The 17746-nt window shown below is 37.3% G+C and overlaps 2 protein-coding genes across 3 annotated transcripts in view; both read right to left on the bottom strand.

Annotated features, from left to right (window-relative positions):
- The window catches only part of ddx46 (DEAD-box helicase 46), a 16058-nt gene extending 7312 nt beyond the window's left edge, over positions 1-8746 (bottom strand). The window contains exons 1-14 of one of the 2 annotated variants that reach the window (XM_015384236.1): positions 8602-8746; positions 8244-8411; positions 6492-6644; positions 6005-6092; positions 5742-5910; positions 5144-5388; positions 4953-5063; positions 4702-4867; positions 4450-4570; positions 2997-3172; positions 2743-2864; positions 1476-1554; positions 625-707; positions 122-286 (exon numbers count right to left, since the gene is read on the bottom strand). In XM_015384236.1, coding sequence (XP_015239722.1) covers positions 122-286; positions 625-707; positions 1476-1554; positions 2743-2864; positions 2997-3172; positions 4450-4570; positions 4702-4867; positions 4953-5063; positions 5144-5388; positions 5742-5910; positions 6005-6092; positions 6492-6644; positions 8244-8411; positions 8602-8618 — 1863 coding nt within the window. In that variant the 5' untranslated portion in view covers positions 8619-8746. Of the gene's footprint in view, positions 1-121; positions 287-624; positions 708-1475; positions 1555-2742; positions 2865-2996; positions 3173-4449; positions 4571-4701; positions 4868-4952; positions 5064-5143; positions 5389-5741; positions 5911-6004; positions 6093-6491; positions 6645-8243; positions 8427-8601 lie in introns of both variants that reach the window. The other variant, XM_015384235.1, reaches the window with a different exon arrangement.
- A 3825-nt stretch (positions 8747-12571) lies between these two features.
- The window catches only part of camlg (calcium modulating ligand), a 6164-nt gene continuing 989 nt past the window's right edge, over positions 12572-17746 (bottom strand). The window contains exons 2-4 of the mRNA XM_015384243.1: positions 16767-17227; positions 16563-16628; positions 12572-15263 (exon numbers count right to left, since the gene is read on the bottom strand). Coding sequence (XP_015239729.1) covers positions 15072-15263; positions 16563-16628; positions 16767-17227 — 719 coding nt within the window. The 3' untranslated portion in view covers positions 12572-15071. The remainder of the gene's footprint in view (positions 15264-16562; positions 16629-16766; positions 17228-17746) is intronic.

The raw sequence follows: 17746 nt of genomic DNA, 5'->3' as shown, positions 1-17746 counted from the left end.
GGTTATCGGCTACATGAGTTTTAAAATATCGACATATCGGATATCGGCCAAAATCCCAATATCGTGCATCCCTAGCTGAAATGATTGGAAATATGAACTGAATGGATAATGGACTATTTACCACGTGTTGCTCCACATCAGAGCAGACCACACTGCGACCTCCAACCTGCACCTCGATGGGCTTGGCCAGGATCCTGCGAGCCAGCGCCTCCATGGCTCTGGGGAAGGTGGCGGAGAACATGACCGTCTGTCGGTCTGGACGCACATTGTCTACGATACGCATCACCTAAACACAAATAAAAAAATATTTAAACTTTTTTTTTTCTTCTCAAAATCTGCGCATGATGAGGTAGCAGAAAACAGCCCTGCAAAAAAAAAAATCATACATTCAAATTTTGGACCATAAATACAAATCAAAATTTTTTGTGATCAGAAATTCTAATAAGCTTTTTTTTCTGAATCTAAGAAGTTTGCCTGGTGTTTTTACTTCCCCCTTTATTCTGACTACTTAAAAAAAATTGAACAAAATGCAAAGGAAAACAAGAAACCACAATTTCTAAAGGTCTAAGAAAACAGGCCAGTTTAGGAAATCATAAGACTTTTGTAAGTATAGGATACACCCACCTGTGGCTCAAAGCCCATGTCAAACATGCGGTCTGCTTCATCCAGCACCACATACGTGACCCTCCGCAGGTTGGTTACTCGCCCTAGAAGCCATAGAAGAGGAGCAAAAGGAAAATAAATCAGCTATGAGAAGGAATAACCCCACAAATAAGCAGCCTGCCTCTTTCTAGAAAACATGAAGCTAACCTAACAAACAGCCTTTTCAGACTACTTTAGATTACTCATTGTATTTATTTTTCAAAATTATTGCTTTTTTTTTTTTCTTGGGCTGCATTTCAGATTCCTTAATTTGCTTCTCTTGTCTTGCGTACCATCTCAGGGACATGAGGGACCTGTAAAAGTCAGAAAACAGCTTCAAGATACAATACAAGAGATGGAGCCCCATCACCTACAAGGGAAACATATTACAGATTACCTCGCATGTGTGGAAACAAATAAACCCTGGTTTCATTTGTTTAAGAAAATGTAACCACTAACAACTTCTTTTATTTAGCAAACAACATTTAATCCCTTAAAAGATGATATGAGGTTTAAAAAAGATGGGCGATCCAAGTCCCTGTTATGGCACAATCTAAGCAAACATGAATAATCCCAATCTGGAGTGAATGAAGCACCAAGGCCACACCACGTCCACCTACCTGTGCCCGCCCTGATCTTCAGGAAACACATCACTCTCTTGTAGATATGACTGATCCCCAAAACGGTCAAATAATGTCAACAGTTTAGTAAAAAGGAACTGATTTGGATGATAGTGAAAACTGTAACCTTTAAAGCATGCAAACTGAACACAAAGGCAACTAAATTCACATCCACCTCCTGATTTGAAAAATCATGAAGGTGGATGAACTTACCGCTGTTGGCTCCCAGCATGTCAATCATTCTTCCTGGTGTGCACACGATGATCTCCGCCCCTCGTTTCAGCTCTGCGATCTGGATTCCAAAGCACATCAATGATTGGAGAACTTCCATAGAAAGGATCTAACACCTAATCAGCTTCTTTCTCCTTACGTTTTATTTCCCCGTGTTCACATCATCAGTGAAAATAAAACCAACCAACCTTTTTAAAGTAGATTTGGTTCATCAGTGAACTTTCTGTTAAAAATACTAAAATAACTTTCTAAGAATAGAACAAAAATAAAATCTAGAGACAAAAGTTTTAGCTTAATAGTCCCTGCAAAACTCAACAACCTGATCTAGATTCATTATTCGCATTTAGGAACGCATTATTCAATAATATGTTTAGTATTTTCTTCACAAAATGGCCAAATATGCAATGCTAGCTGCTGTCAAGGGATGGACACTATTTTATTTGAAAATAAACTTTAAATATTGGCTTTTGTAATGGATAGTGAACCATTTAAATTACGTTGCTTAAATTATTCACTTTTGCAGACTATTTATTGCAAATTATTTATAAAGGATGTCGCATATTGTTTAATATTTGTCTGTTTTGATTAGCACTGGTGGTTTGTATTTTGTTTAATTGTATTTGCACTTTGTAAAGTTTTGTTGTTTTTTTTGTGCTATGTACCTCACGGGCTGCCGTAGCTAAATGAGGGCAGACCCTATAAAAGCTGGCATTGTATCAATGAATGACTTCAACAAACTGTCAGAGATGTGCTTGGCAGTATCAACACTTAGCGTTCCCTGGTGAAAGCAGCGAGGTACGTTTTATTTTGTTGTTTGTGTTGTAAGTTAATGTTTCTATTCTAATATTTGTATATCTGTTTACACGGTGATTACCGTGACTGAGGTAAAACAATAGGTAGATATGACTGATGGTCCACATCAAAGAAAAATAAACAAACCTTGGTCGAGACCGCGCATTAATTGAAGTGCTGTGGAGCTGCTACAGCTTTAATGTCAAAATATTTGCATCTGATATTTTATTATTTTAAGCTAGTTTAGTTGGCAAATACTCAGGATTTAATCTGCTTTTATGCTGTTTAATTTAAATCCACTTCTATTAACTTGCCACGGATGATTCCTCGGTGTAATTGGATTCGTCTTCTAAATCGTGCCTCTAATAGATTTCTTTTTGCTGATTTATTATTCTTAAACACTACAGAATGTGGATTAAAGATCACTGGAAATTAAAGGATTCCAGGAAGTTTTTACCTGTTCACTAATTCCTGTCCCACCATAAACACACACCACCCGGAGCCCTAGTGGTTTGGAGAACTTCTTGCACTCTTTGGTGATCTGCAGAGCCAGCTCTCTGGTTGGTGTCATGATAACAGCTGTGAAAGAGAAACAAAGGTTAGTTTATGGCCTGTTTGAGAAGTCCAGCTGTTCTCATTTAGCACATGGTGTTTGGTTTTAAACAAAACCGTTTCATACTGTGGGACATTATTTACAAAACATGTCCTTACAGATGGGTCCCTCTCCGTCCTCCAGAGGCCTCTGGTCCATAATGTGTCGAAACATAGGAAGCAAGAAAGCGATTGTTTTCCCGCTGCCGGTCTTGGCGATACCGATTAGGTCTCTGCCGGACATGATGGCAGGAATGGCCTGGGCTTGGATAGGTGTGGGCTTCTCGTAGCCTTGCCTGATTTAAAAAAAAAAAAAAGGGGAAAATAAAACACAGATCCCACCTTTTGAGATTTCATACAGCTCCCAACAACAAGTTCTGACACTGTACAGCGACTTGGAAAGTATTTACAACCCTAAAAAGTTAATTTTTAATGCCCCAAATAAAGACTTCACACCTGTTCTATGGGGATTTCAGGTTATAAATCAACAGAGTTGATCATAAGTGTTAAGTAGAGGGAAATTACATGATTTTAACGAATATTCTTTAATGCTGCGTTCACACCGGACGCAGCAGGAGCAGCAGAATCGCTTCTGCTGCTTCCTTTCTGCTGTATGTACCAGTTTAGTTCTGACGCGCAACAAAGCTGCTGTTAACCAGCCCAAACGTGGGTCTGATGCGTGTTGGGCGGAGCTACTCTATCCTTTCTCTGCCTTGCAGCTATATTTGCTGTGATCAGAGGGAATAAAGTAGTTTTAATTTTTTTTTTAAGTGAGAAAATCCACCTGAAAACTTAATCAGTGCAGTCAGTTCATCCAGATTACAATCCCACCTTCCAATATTATTTCTGTTGGAGCCGCTCAGACCCCCACATACCGGCGGTGCGCTGTCAGTAGGAATACCATTCAACAGCAGCCTCTGGTCGGTCGCCTCCGCGCGGTTCGCCGCGGGGCTGGAAGGTGATTTTCATATACATAATCCAAACTGCAGGCACCAGGATAAAAAAAGCGAACACGCTTTGTCGGCAGGTTTCAGCATTTTAAGTTAATTTAGGCGTTAATAAACTGTTTTAGATGAGTAATCACAGCGCTCTGTATCATCAGCGATGCATCTGTCTCCCTGCCAGCTCCCAGATCAACGTCTCTGTTTGGGTGACGTGGCGCGTGAAGCAGCAAAAGTTACATTTTTCCATCTCGAGCAGCAGCGCGTTTGCGGCGCGTCAGATGCTTGAACGCTCCCAACGAGCTGCTTCAACTGCTCAGACGCGCTGCTCCTGCTGCACAAAACACACTGCGGCACATTTTGCTGCACCTTGATGCGCGTCAACCATTGACTTTGCATGTAAACTCGCTGCTTCTGCTGCGTCCGGTGTGAACGCAGCATAAGAAATGCCTTTCTCTTGCTGCTTTAATTTTAAATCCCATATTATACAGAAAATGTGAAGTCACTTTTAGTGGTTTCATATACATGACAAGGACCTATTAAGTATTATTCTAATTACACTCATAATCTTGTTATTTTAACATCAAAAAGGTTTTGTGATAAACTAAAAAGTTAAAGCTGGGTCCACTTACTTCTTCAGGGAGTTGAGGATCTTCATTGACACCCCACACTGCACCCATGTCTTGATGGGTTTGGGACAACCTTTGCCTTTCACTATTATCCCCTCCAGTTCCAGCCTGTATGCGTTCACATCTGTAAACAAGAAGGTACCGATTCAACAGAGAGATTTTAGATGGAGGAAGAAACTCATACCTCATTTAAAAAGCAGTACTGATGGTCCTTCTGGTAGAAATTTCACTTTAAAAATTTAAATATAAACTGACCCTCTGGGGTCATCTTGGCCAGCTCAGGCACCTCCACGTAGAAGTTCTTGCGATACGACTCATACTGGATCTTAGTGTGGTCAACAGGCTCCAGAACCTTCCTCTGTTTGGTCTGAAAGCCTGTCAGAGCTGTTTGCAGGTCCACCTCCTCTTCCTCTGACGAGTACTGCCAAACACACAGTGTTAAGACAAGCAGCAGCCAAACGGTCTTCCATCTAATCCATAAGCCAACGCCGCTGTTCCAGACTCACCTCCATGGCATCTTGGTCGTTCTCCATCAGCTCCCCCTTCTTCTTGTGCATGAGGGGTTGTTTTTTGGTCTTGACTACCGTCACCACTTTGGTTACTGTAGTTGCTCCTTTCTGTCAATTAAAAATTGTTTAACAATAAATTACTATTAATCTAGTGTGGCTAAAATATCTGTTGTAGTAGAAATACTCGCCTTATCGTTTCCTTTCATGGGACCTATGTTGAACTTCTTCACCTCCTGCTTGACCTCCTCCATGTACGCGTCCAGAGGATCCACTTCATCCTCTTCAGGCTGCTGCTCCACAGGAGTCTCCTTCTCTCCATCTTCATCTTCTTTTTTAACTTCATCTGTGTCCTTTTCTTTTCCCTCCACCTTTCCATCCCCCTCGTCCTCCTCATCATCCACCTCCATCAAAGCAGGACCATCGTCATCATCATCTAACATAGGAAACAGAGTTTTATGAGAGAAAACTACGCAGACTAGTGCACAGATGTGCACCAGAAGGGAAATACGTCATTTTATGAGCGATGTAACAAAAAAGCTCAGTGGTTTTTAGAGGAATTGTAAAACCACTTTAAAACTTGATTTATCTCAACAGAAAACATAAAGTTTCATCTTCCAAGTAGCTTAAGTTTTATTTTCAAATATGTACATTTGTTGTTTTGTTTTCTTTAAATCAAGCCAGCTTAGAGAAAGCACACGTTTAGAAACACCAGCTGATATCGTAAAGTATTTCTACAGAGGAGCGCATTTGTTAAGAAGTTTCTTTTTCAAATCGGAGTTCCCTCACCATCATCATCCTCAAGGCTCCATTTCTTGCCCTGCTTCATTTCTTCCAGCTCTTTCTTTATTTCTCCAATATTTTCTATAGCCTTCTTCCTCTGCTCCTCTCTCCATTTCTCCACCCGCTCCTTCCTCTTCCTCATTTCCTCCTCCAGTTTGTTCTGGTCAAAGTCTTGCTGCAAAGACAAGAAATGCCCCACACTTTATCTTCATTTTAATGTGAAAATCTAAGGTCAATAAAAACATTTAAAGGAAAAAACTGTAACTTACGTCCTCAACTTTCTCATCTTCCTTCTCTTCTTTCACCTTTTTCTTCTCAGACACGGGCTCAATGCTCTCTTTCTCTTTGCTCTTGGCTCTGGGGGAAAGAACAGCAACAACTAATATTAGATTTTCTTTTATTCTTTGCTTAAAATCAATTCCTGGTGACTCAACCTTTAGCTCTTTGTTTACTTGTATGGCAAAACTTTGGACGTTTGCCATTCTACTCCTCTAATCCTTTGTTAGGATGAAAATTGTTCATTTGTTTAAACATCTTAACCAGCTGAAATGAGGATTAGACCCACGATAAACATTTCATATATTTTTTAATCTTTACCTTGCAATAAATTATATAACTACCAGGTATAAAAAAAACATTGGCAGTAAGCTCATAGAGGACTTGAGAAAAGGGCAGATTAAATGTTACCTGCTAGAATGGACCTGAGGGAATAAAGAGGGGATTTGTCATTTGTGGGAATATGAAACAAAAACTCACTTTTCTTCTGCCTTCTTGCTCTTTGATGGGCTGCCTGATCGGGACCTGCGAGTTCGGCTCCGGCTGCGTGATCTCTTCCTCTCCCGGCTTCTGGACCTCCTCCTTTCCCTCTCCCTTTCTCTTTCTCTGTCTCTGTCTCTGCTCCTGGAACGCCTGGACATCAGATACAATCAAAGAAGAAAAAGGAAAAAAAAAAAAAAAAAAACAGCAATAGTTAAAGAAAATATAACCGGGGTCGACAGAACGAAGATGGTTGCTTTTAAACTGTTGTTAATGTCATTGTATTTCCATTTTATTTAAAGTGATCAGTTTCATCCATTCATTCAACAAGTTCTTTTCCACTTATCTGAGATCAGGTGTTTTCATGAAAGTGCTTATAAAACTATTTACAGAATCAATGTGTTTTTCCAACAAATACCTGCATTAGGGCTGAAACAATGAATCAGATTAATCGTGATTAATCGATTATTTCAATAATCATCAAATAATTTAGTAATCGATTAATCGTTAACTGGAGTATAGACTCTAACACATGCCTTTAGCTGACAGAGCAACCTACTTAGAGCAGTAGTTATAGCAAAATTGTAAAAAAAAAAAATATATATATATATATATCATTTTACATTTAAGATTAAAAAAAAAAAAAACTTGCTTTTTCAATAAACTCTATCCAGAACTCCTCAAGTGGAGAAGTTTTCGTTTTAATTTAAAAAAAAACTCTTCTTTAAGGAATCTTTGGCTATTCGATTATTAATCTATTAATATAAAAAAAATAATCAACATGTTAATCGATTTGCTCATTAATTATTAGTTGCAGCCCTAACCTGCATCATTTCAGCCATTTGCACAGGCAGAAATGCTCAGCTTGGGTAAGATCTATTAACAAGTTAATCATTCATTTAAAGTTGATTATATTGATCACACAGAGCAATTGCGATAAAACTGTTTTGGTTCACTATAAATAAATTAAAAAAAAACTTAAGACACACTTCTTTAAATTAGCATTTAATTCTGACTAGGGTAATACTGTCTCTTAGATGTCCTCTTTCTGTGCGCTCTTTTCTATGCACTACTGGAAGGCTTTTAATGTCCTGCAGCGCTGCACCACTACGGCACTTTTAATGGTATCTGTATGTTTTGTATGTGTTATGTATTTTTTTATGGCTTTGTTGTAAAGCACTTTGGGTACCATTTGGCTATTGTAAAGGGCTATACAAATAAACTTGACTGATTGATAAATATATACTAGATGGAAGAAAAAAAAAGTGTATGATATCATTTCTATTTACAATCAATCCAATTAGTTATACCTGTTTAATATTTAAAACTGGGTATGACAATTAAGTATAATAATTGTGGCATTTGTTTATTCAGCTAAATATTTCAAAGGAATTTTCAATAAAAGCCAGTGAGTATTATACAGCAGCGGTTCGTCACACATGGAACTCACTGTTTTCCATGCATATCTGCTCCAGCAGATTATTGCATTCCTCTGAAACAGCCCCTGACAGCAGAGGCCTGTTAACCAGCCCTTGATTAAGGCAGGGAAAAATCTAAACATGCAGGACAGTGGATCCAGACAAATCAGTTTGAAAACCACTGTTGAAGAGCAGTTTCATTAGTTTGTACTGTATATAACAATTATGTTACGGTTAATTAAAAAAAACAACAACATATAAACAGGGTTTATACAGGAAGGAGGAACTCTAATTTAACTCCGAGCTCAGCAACATGATAGCCGTGAGTTTATACCTGGCTCTTTTCCTGTCTCTGGACCGGGATCTTCTGCGGTCTCTGCTCCTGGACCGATCTCTCCTGTTTCGGTCTCGGTCGTCCTTCTTGGAGCGCTTGTTGTCCGGGGAGCGACTCTTTGATCGGCTGCCCGACCTTCCCCGGGACGTTGAACGCTTTCTGTAGTGTCTGTTGAAATTCAAACTATTTAAAAAATATAGTTTTCAAGAGAACGGATCCAATATAAGTTCACACCAAACAGCAAGTTTTAATAAACGTGCGACAACACCGTTCCAGTTAGCATGCTAATATTAGCATTCCATATAAAACTGTCAATTAATCGCTTCCAACATTTATTTGGACAAAATTTAGGACCCACCTCGATTCTCGTCCCATTTCGCGTCAATAAGATTTGCACCTATAAAGGTGAAATTGATCCAAGTGTATTAAACAGTCTCGAAACGCAGAAAGGAGTTTGTTTGCATCGCAGACTGCTGCTGAAACGTAAGAAAACTGCGACATGCAACTGGTATAAACAGAGACAGCGCCCTCGTGTGGTCGGAGGCTAGATAAACTTGTTACAAAACCTGACAACTCATAACAAGAAAGCTCTCTCTGTAATTCTTAAAAGAAAAAAAAAAGTAGTAAAAAGAGAAATAATAATAATACGCAGTTTAAGCAAACGTTTGTTGTTTATTCTGTAAACAAAAAGAAACTTATTACAATTTGTGCAGATATTAATATCCAATAATGTTCACTTCAGTTAATTATTTCAGATATCTCAGGTATAGAAAATAAACTAATAAAATTTTTCACATTGTCATAAAGGATAAAAATAGAAGTGAAAGCTAATTTCCTCCAAACCTATTAATTACATCATAAACAAAATTGGATTTTAAACTAGCTGTCAAGACTCTACAGAATGATTCATGAGGCACTATTAGGATAATTATCATCAATGATGTGATGAGTTTCTTAGACCTTAATATCAGCTGCCTGTTACGTGTTAAAACTGATGTTTTCCACAATAGTTTATCTAATTAAGACCTATCCTCTGTCCGGATATACAGTTATAATCTTCATTCTGTACGTGGCAAATATTTGGGAATGAAATTAGAGCGGTGTCCTTCAGCTACAAACAAAGTGTAATATTGTGTCTAATCATATCTACTCACCTGCTAACATATATGATGTAATGATGTGATGATGTTGCAGACTGGAGATATATAAAACGCCTTTTTAACTGTTAATCAGGGCCGCTTCCTGAGAGGTGAGCCGGGAGGTGAGCAGCTGCCTTCTGTAAACTCTAAGCAATTTCTCTGATCTGAGTAAAATTACAACTTCTAATAGAATCTGTTGTCATGTCTCCTGGTTATTTAATACATACAAGTAATGAAATGTTATTTAAAGGGTTTGTCCTGAGTGATCTCTTTTCAGGAAAAGTAACTGGAGAGATAGAGCTTTAAGGTGCATACACAGAGAATATCTTTAACAGCACAAAACATTAGTATTTTATAGGGAAATATTTCACACAGATTACAATCCATAGAAGGTCAATCATTTTCATTGATAGTTTAACAACAATCTGCTTTATTTCCAACATAAGAGTTTATCATTTTTTCTTTTTTTATGTTTTTTAAACTGATTAAGTGTAGAACAGTCGTTTAGCTCTGAATTCAGGTAATTCCATGTATTCACCCCAACATACAAAGCTGCTTAACATTTATCCTAACTTTGGCTTTTTCAAACACGTCAATGCCTCGAAGATTATAAACAACAGCTTTCCTTTTTAACAATCCTTAGATTTCAACAGTTAGCTTCTTTAAATGATACATAAATTGGGCAGTTTTAAGTTCAACCAAGTCTCTAGATTTTAAAGCTTTCCTCCTAATTACAGCAACGGGTTTGCATATTCTTCATAGGCTGCTGTATTCACAATTTCCGATTGCACAATTTGAACAACACAAATTGTATCAAGATTAGTTTTATATTTATATTTTTCAAAGAACCAAATAACTATACAACAGATATGTTTTTTCATTCAAGAAACTTTGGCTTTTAATGTTATTGATGATTATTTACATAACACTGACTTAATATAACTTATATAAGGTTTCCAGTCTATTTTGTATAATTATTCCAAGGAACTTCACTGCATTTAATTTTTGTTTCTCACTATCATTTGATTTTATTTATTTTTTGTCCATGTCAATGTCTCAATTATCAAAAATTAAGAATTTAGTGTCATTTAAATTTAGTTTATGTGAATCAAACCTTATCTTGAATGGTTAATTATTTTCCAACGAAGCCATTAACGTTCTTAGATTCTCATAACACACTCTATTAGTGTCATTAGCAATAATATAAAATGTAGCACACTTGAAATTAAACACACTTAGCAGTTTCTGTCTTAGTCAGTTAAATAACATGCTGCTGTTATTTTTTTGCACATCTCTGGCATTGTTGTGATTTTTCATACATCCATTACTGTAAAAATGTCCACAGCAGTTATTGATTTTTTTATTTTTTATTCTCCAGATAGAATATTTATATTGTAAAAACACCATACAGGACAATAATTGTTTTATTTTCCTATTATTTTTTTTTTTAACTTTTCTAAGGTGGTCATTGTGTGACCACTTCTACTATAACCTTTGCTTCTGTAAACACCACAATTTTCCCATTGTGGGAGAATAAATGGATATCCTATTCTATTCTAAGTCATTAATAAACCCAATAAACATCAAACTGACCCCTATGGGACATTGTAAGACAGTCAGCAGCTGGTACTCGCTAATGCGGACGTATTGTTCTGTTTTCCAAATAGCCCCTGATCCAAGAAAAGGCCACACTTCCTATTCTGTATCTGTTTTTTTATTTTTTACAGGAATTCATGGAGCATATTGTTTTTATTTTATTTTTTTTTAAGTCTATTGTATTTGATGCAAGATCTACTTGTGGTAATGTGGTTTTCATATTGGGTGACATGAGGTCTATGATTTGTAAATTCCTGTTAATCTCTAGTCCAATAAATGGGATGACTTTTGCAATTTTCATTCCAGCTGGGAATATCCCAGACTGTGGAGACAGATTTAAAACCCTAACCCTGACCCAACACATCAAATCATTTCTCTAATATTAACATAACCACACTGTTCCTGTCAGCTGATTTTTGTTTTGCTTTGCAGTTTATGACAATTATCGGGATTTCACTTTCCACTGAAGCTTTAAGAAATATTTATCTTCATAAAAAGAAAAGATTAATATGAAATCTATCTTATCTAAGTTTTTTTTTGTTAAAAATTCATCTTTTTTGATGTAGTTTACTATTCCTTCAGCCAAGTTTAATCTTTATTAGTAAAATAATGGTTAAATCGATTTGCAATTTCTTTTGTTGTAGTGATCATAATTGTTAAAAATGGGCCGGAATGTCAGCAGTCTGATTTTCATTTTTTTTTAAAGAAGTAATTCTACTTGTTCTTAAATTAATAATCTATTTCTAAAATGAAAAAAAAAATAAAAGCATACAAATATAGTAAATTACCCAGAAAACATTGGTTAATGCAAGGTTTTTATATTTCTTTTAAGAAAATAAGTTATATAAAGACTTCTTGAAAAAAAAAGTACATCTTTACATAAGTAATTTCTTTTAAAACAAACATAAAAACCTTGCATTAACCACTTTTTTCTAGGTGATTTATTATATTTTTCATTTAAAGTCTACAAAATTTAATTTTAATTCGTATTCATGTTACCCACACTTCATCCTAGCTTTGTTTGATTAATTCACTCTTAACTGAATAGCTGCTTGGAGAAACCTGTCCAGTACATTAGTTTTATTTTCTTCATTTGATATACTAACCTTTTTTCTTTTTTAATCCCCATCTGGACTAATAAAAGATCAGGTATATGCGTCCACTTTCAACAACATTGGTATATATTATCTATCAAAGTCGCACTGTTTTTATTAGTTGCGTTGGTCTTTAATTTGATAGATTTAAGCACAAACTTTACATCCAATATCACTATAACAGCAATGGCCAATAACTAATGCTGAAGAGTAAAAACTCATTCATTATGTTAATTATTACATAGAGTTAATTTCAAGACATCTTTTTAATTTTGATGATTATGGTTTACAGATGGATAAAAAAAATAGTTGTTTCAGAAAGTTAGAAATGTCAGATTTATGAAAAGTTTTCTTTCTATACAACGTTTGGGCTCCTTATGCAGTTTTTAGAATGAGGATGCATGGCACGGATATCTCACTGTTCAACTGCAAGACGAAGACTGTGATGGACGACTCTCTGAATATACAAAGAACAAATTTAATAAGCAAGATATTTTCTTTAGACATAACGTTTGTCCTTAAAAAAATGAACAAACAGAAGAAAGAAGACTTCACACATTGGGCCGTTTATTTTCAATAGGAACTCCTTAGCTTGAAACATCGTTTTTAAATCTGTTTTAGCGATACTACATCAGCATTTTAAAACAGTTTTAGAATAGATTTATCAAAACAAATATGAAACAGAGCAGACAAGCTGTAGAATAAATCACATCAATTCATTCACATGGAACAAAATATATTAATTTAGGATTAAATTAGAATTAGAAGGAAGGACATGACAGCAGAGGAGCTACTACACCAAGACTTGAAGGAAACCACTGGGATTATCAAACACCAGTAAACTCACAAACAGCCACTGGCTCACATGTGAACTGCAGCCTTATCACAGACACACAAAGCAATACTTTTTTTTTTTCTCTCCACTTATTCTGCAGTTAAATGCTTTTCAGAGGAAAATGAAAAACTAGCTCTTAATGCAGCCGTCCTCTGTGGACAGAAAAACAGCAGCCGCTAACGCATCGTCTACATTCACTGGTTATTAAAAAAAATTTAACTATGACACCTGACCGCAGATCCTTTCAAATGGCTTCAACTGAAGGATGGAGAGATAAATATCTAAAGAGAAACTTGTGGTTTTGTCACTGAAAAAGCTAAAGATGTATCGTAGAAACATTAGGAGCTGACAATTCCTTCATTTCCTGCGTATAAAACATACGCCCTCAAGTTCATTTACCTTTCAGACTCTCTAGTGGATCAGAAAGACACATTCCTCCATAATTAAAACAATCTAAGGTAGTGATAACCAACCTACCAGCTCCAAGTCAGTTACATCATTCTAAAATAACCCTCCCCTGTAGTGGAATAAAACATCTTCTAAAGACTCCATTATAGCCGATCATGACCACTGGTCACGCTGTTGATCCCCTTTAGGGTTTGATGAGTTTTGTTTAAACTAAACTAACTCAGAGCGATCCCCCGCTGATAGATATTTAGTGTGAGCACAGAAAATTCACATTGGAGCATGAGTAGAGCACAGAAAGATACTTAATACCCTGGTTGTTAGAGTGTTGTGAGACCTGCCCAAGGTGGCTCAGAATCAGTCGGTTACAGAAAAAGTTAAGCAAAGAGGCGAAATGACCAGAAAACCTTTACTGCCACACTTTTGTCTTCTTTACGTCTGTGAATATTAAGCTTAGAAATAATCCTGAAGCTTCAATATTTCCTGATTCACAATGTTTCTCCTTTTATGATGTACTTCATTAGGCATAATAATGTCATTGAGCAGGTTCTGTAATAAAGCTTATGTCTATCGATTTCACAAAACTTTTCCAGTTCCCCACTAATCTAGTCAGGTGAGACCAAAGCTGGATTTTCTGCTCTATATGCGAACACCTACATGATACATGTGGAGGAAAACTAACACTGAGGAAACCATCCTTTAAGCACGGTGGCTGCAGCATTATGATGTGGGAAGATGGGTGAAGCTAAAAGAAATCCCGTTGGTGCATCAAAAGACTTTAGACTTGTATGGATGTTCACAAATATCGTTCAAAGCTCCAAAGGTTTGTCCAAACTAACTGGGATTCCTGGTTTCCATGTTCAGGCTCATTACTGTAAACAATAAGACAAGTTGGAGGGAAACTAATCAACTTGTTGCCCCTTTGCAGAACAAACTACTGATCCAGCTGCTTGTTTCTAATATCTAAGGATTCCAACAATATGGAGCTGCATAATTCAGCACATCTCAGTCAAGTCCAGGCTACCTCCTAAAGGAATCCCTAGATATGATGCATTTACTGTCTGCATACCAACACTTTATTTAACCAAGTAAAGAGGTTTGGCTGCCTTTGATGTTAGAATCTAATATAGAGTTTAGAGATGAAGCCCAGCCCAGCAACCAATGTATTATCATCAGAAAGCAGTGTGAAATCTGCTTGAACAAATTAGTAACAGCCACTCATGTGGTCACAGTTAATTAGCTGTGATCTTAGCTTAAGCTGAAATAAAGCTTTTTCAAAGTCTGCTGCTTGTAAAATCACTTTGAACAAAGGAAGGAAACTCCGGTTTATTTATCTGCATTCATTGCTACTTTGCTCCACTTGAAACAGTCGATGAAATAAGATTTCCTCCAACTGAACTTAGTTTTAACACTTGAAGTGCTGAAGCACGTTTCCCCATTTCCTTTTTAATGGTTGAACTGGAATCTGTGGTTTTCCAGCATGCAGTTTTCTTATAAGTGCTCAAAGATGAACCCTATTATACAACAAAGACATTTCCCGCCTCTTCCTGAGCTTCTGCATGCAGTAAATTCAAGTGGTATATACACTGGGGTCTGAACACATTATCACCCGAAGAAGAGGGGTGCAGGCCTGATATTAAGGCAGCAGAATGTAAACAGGGAAACAAAAAACACCAGGGGGCGCAACTGAGCACAGCTGGTTGGTATGAAGGGGAGAAAACAGGGAGAGGGAGTAACAAGGAGCCGAGCAGAGCTTATGTCAGGGCGTCTCTGAGCCGAAGAGCAACAAGATCTCATGAGAGATGATGAAGGTGAAGAAGTAAGCGCAGAGATCGGAGAAGACGTCGCCCATCCTCCTGTAGGTGTCCATGGACCGGTTGATGACTTCGGCAGGGATGCCGGAAAGCAGCAGGGCAGCGGTCAGCACAGTGGTTTTGGTTTTCTTCTCCACCTGAAGAAGCAGAAGGACATGAATTATCAGCAGGTCCGTGAAATAAAAACTATATTAAACATAGTGTAAAAAAATAAGACGCAAACATAATGCATGCTCTTATATCTCTTAGACATGTGAGGTCAGACTGAGGCTCACACTAAAGATCATCTGAGATGGAGAAAAAAACAGAACCTTCATGCAGCTCTTTGATTTATTATAGCAACTAAAAGTGTAAAGTTTATTATTTTAGATACGAAAAATGTAAACTTTAAAAAGAAAACTATTTTTAATATACGACCACAGTAATGTCTCCACTTTTACAGGTAAATATATGCAGTACAATTCACCTGAAAACCAAGAAGAGCTTTAAGAGAAATAGAAATGGAAAAAAGGAAAATCTCCAATGGATCAGAATATAAGCATCCAGAACCTTTTGTTTTATTTTGGTTCTGTTACGGTTAGTTTTTTATTTATCCTTCTGTCAAAAGTACAAAGCATTTGAAAATTTCATAAAAGCATCTACTTCTACATGTGAAGAAATTCAGTCCCACACCATGATGCTGCCCCCACTATGTTTCCCTGGTTATGGTTGTCCTTTCTTTGATGATGGGGCTCTTAGCAGACTAACATTTGCTTTAGTCCTTCAGTGTCACAGTCAGCCCCCTACCAAGGCACAATAGGACCTTTTCCTTATCTAATTCTGGAAAAAATATCAATGTGCTGGTTGATATTTCTGTTCCAAACTGTTAGAACACACATTTTTTGAATTTAGAATAGAATAATTCCATTATTGTTCTCTTTGTCTCTGTGTTGTCCTGCGATAGACTGCCGACCTGTCCAGGGTGGACCCCGCCTCTCACCCACTGACAGCAGGAGATAGGCACCAGCACCCCTCACGACCCCAACTGGGATAAAGCGTGATGGAATATGGATGGATGGATTAACATAAAAAAGTTACTTTGATTATGTGACAATTAATCTATGGTTGTTTTTTCATTGGAATAAATCTGAAGTTTTGAGTACTTTTAGAAGAAATGTAAACTAAATGGTTCTAACATACACTTCACATATATTAATACTGTTTTCTACTTTTTTTTTTATTTTTGGTTGAATTGTATAGGATATTTGTGATATAAAAGGGGGAAATTATTTTTAGTTGACAATATTTTCTTTTGAGATCCACTTCACACTGATGATAAACTGGCTATTATGACATAATAACCAAACTAAAATGATTGTTTGTACAGGATTCAAATTTCAGCATCAAATAAGCATTATTTGTATTCAGTGAAAAAACATAACGCAAAGTGTTGTTACCTTTGGAAAGTATTTAGACAATCCCATGTAGGCCAGTTCAAGGGTCAGAAATGGAGCAAATATCGACTGGAAGAAAGAAATCAAGGAGCAGTGTCACTTCAGCTACCAACATACAACAACAGTGGTTGATTGTACTTTTCTGAGTATCTTTAGAAATCATGAGACTGGTCAGAAAAGTGTTATGTTTACAGCAAATTCACCCACCAGATACTTGCAGACAAAAACCCTGACAAAAACAGCGAGGAGGATGCTGCCGACCAGCCTGAAAACCCGAAACGGATCAAACTCCTCTATGTCAGAACCTCCCTCCTGAGCGGGCTTCTCACTGGCCAGCTGACTCCGGAGTTTCATAGCATCGTCCAAGCGAGATAAATACTGCTGGAAGCCTCTGCGTGGAGAGCCGCTGACCTCGTCTGATCCAGCCCGCTCACCCTTCGCTCTCTGTCGAAGACCTGCTAAGTCACCCTCCAGAGAGGCTCTACGAGGCTCACTGAAGTCTGGCAGAGGGGAGCCCCTCCTCTCTGGGGTGGCAGTGTGGGACCTGGTGGCGCCTGGAGCCTCTGACAGGAAGGGAGACGGTCTCTGGGAGGCTGAAGACAGGGACCATGGCTCTGTTCTGTCCAGGTCCAGGTGGAAGCGGGGCTCTGTGGGACGCCGGGAGGCTCCTGCAGAGGAAAATCACAGATCACTGTGTGGCCTAATCAAAGTAACCATTTAACAACCCTTTCTCGTCAAAGTTACCATTTTTGATAAGTTGGATATAAATGCAACTTTGCAGCTAACAAGGTAAAATTGTGGGGTTGAATGTGGTCTGCGGGGTCCACCTCTGTCTGAAAGCTGAGTGAAACTGCTTCATAAGAATAAAACCAGGCATCTAATGTCACTACTGTTGGCAATACTGTAATTTAAGTAAAGAAAAAGCTAAAGGTTAATCTAAAAACCTAATCAGCAAAGCAAAACAAATACATTTAATAAGGTAAAAATGTCATTAAAAAAATTAATAAACAAAGTCCCTGTATCGGCATTCATTTTCTGAAGGTTCTTTAGTGCCAAAAAATGTGGATGTAATGTTTGGGTTTCCAAAGAGCCCCTGATCCAAGAAAAGGCCACACTTCCTATTCTGTATCCACTTTTTGTTCTTATAATAGTAATTCATGGAGCATATTGTTTTTTTTATTTTTTTT

The sequence above is a fragment of the Cyprinodon variegatus genome, unplaced genomic scaffold, assembly GCF_000732505.1.
Source record: "Cyprinodon variegatus isolate N-32 unplaced genomic scaffold, C_variegatus-1.0 Scaffold308, whole genome shotgun sequence".
Classification (NCBI taxonomy): domain Eukaryota; kingdom Metazoa; phylum Chordata; class Actinopteri; order Cyprinodontiformes; family Cyprinodontidae; genus Cyprinodon; species Cyprinodon variegatus.
This window is presented reverse-complemented; position numbering and strand designations above follow the sequence as displayed.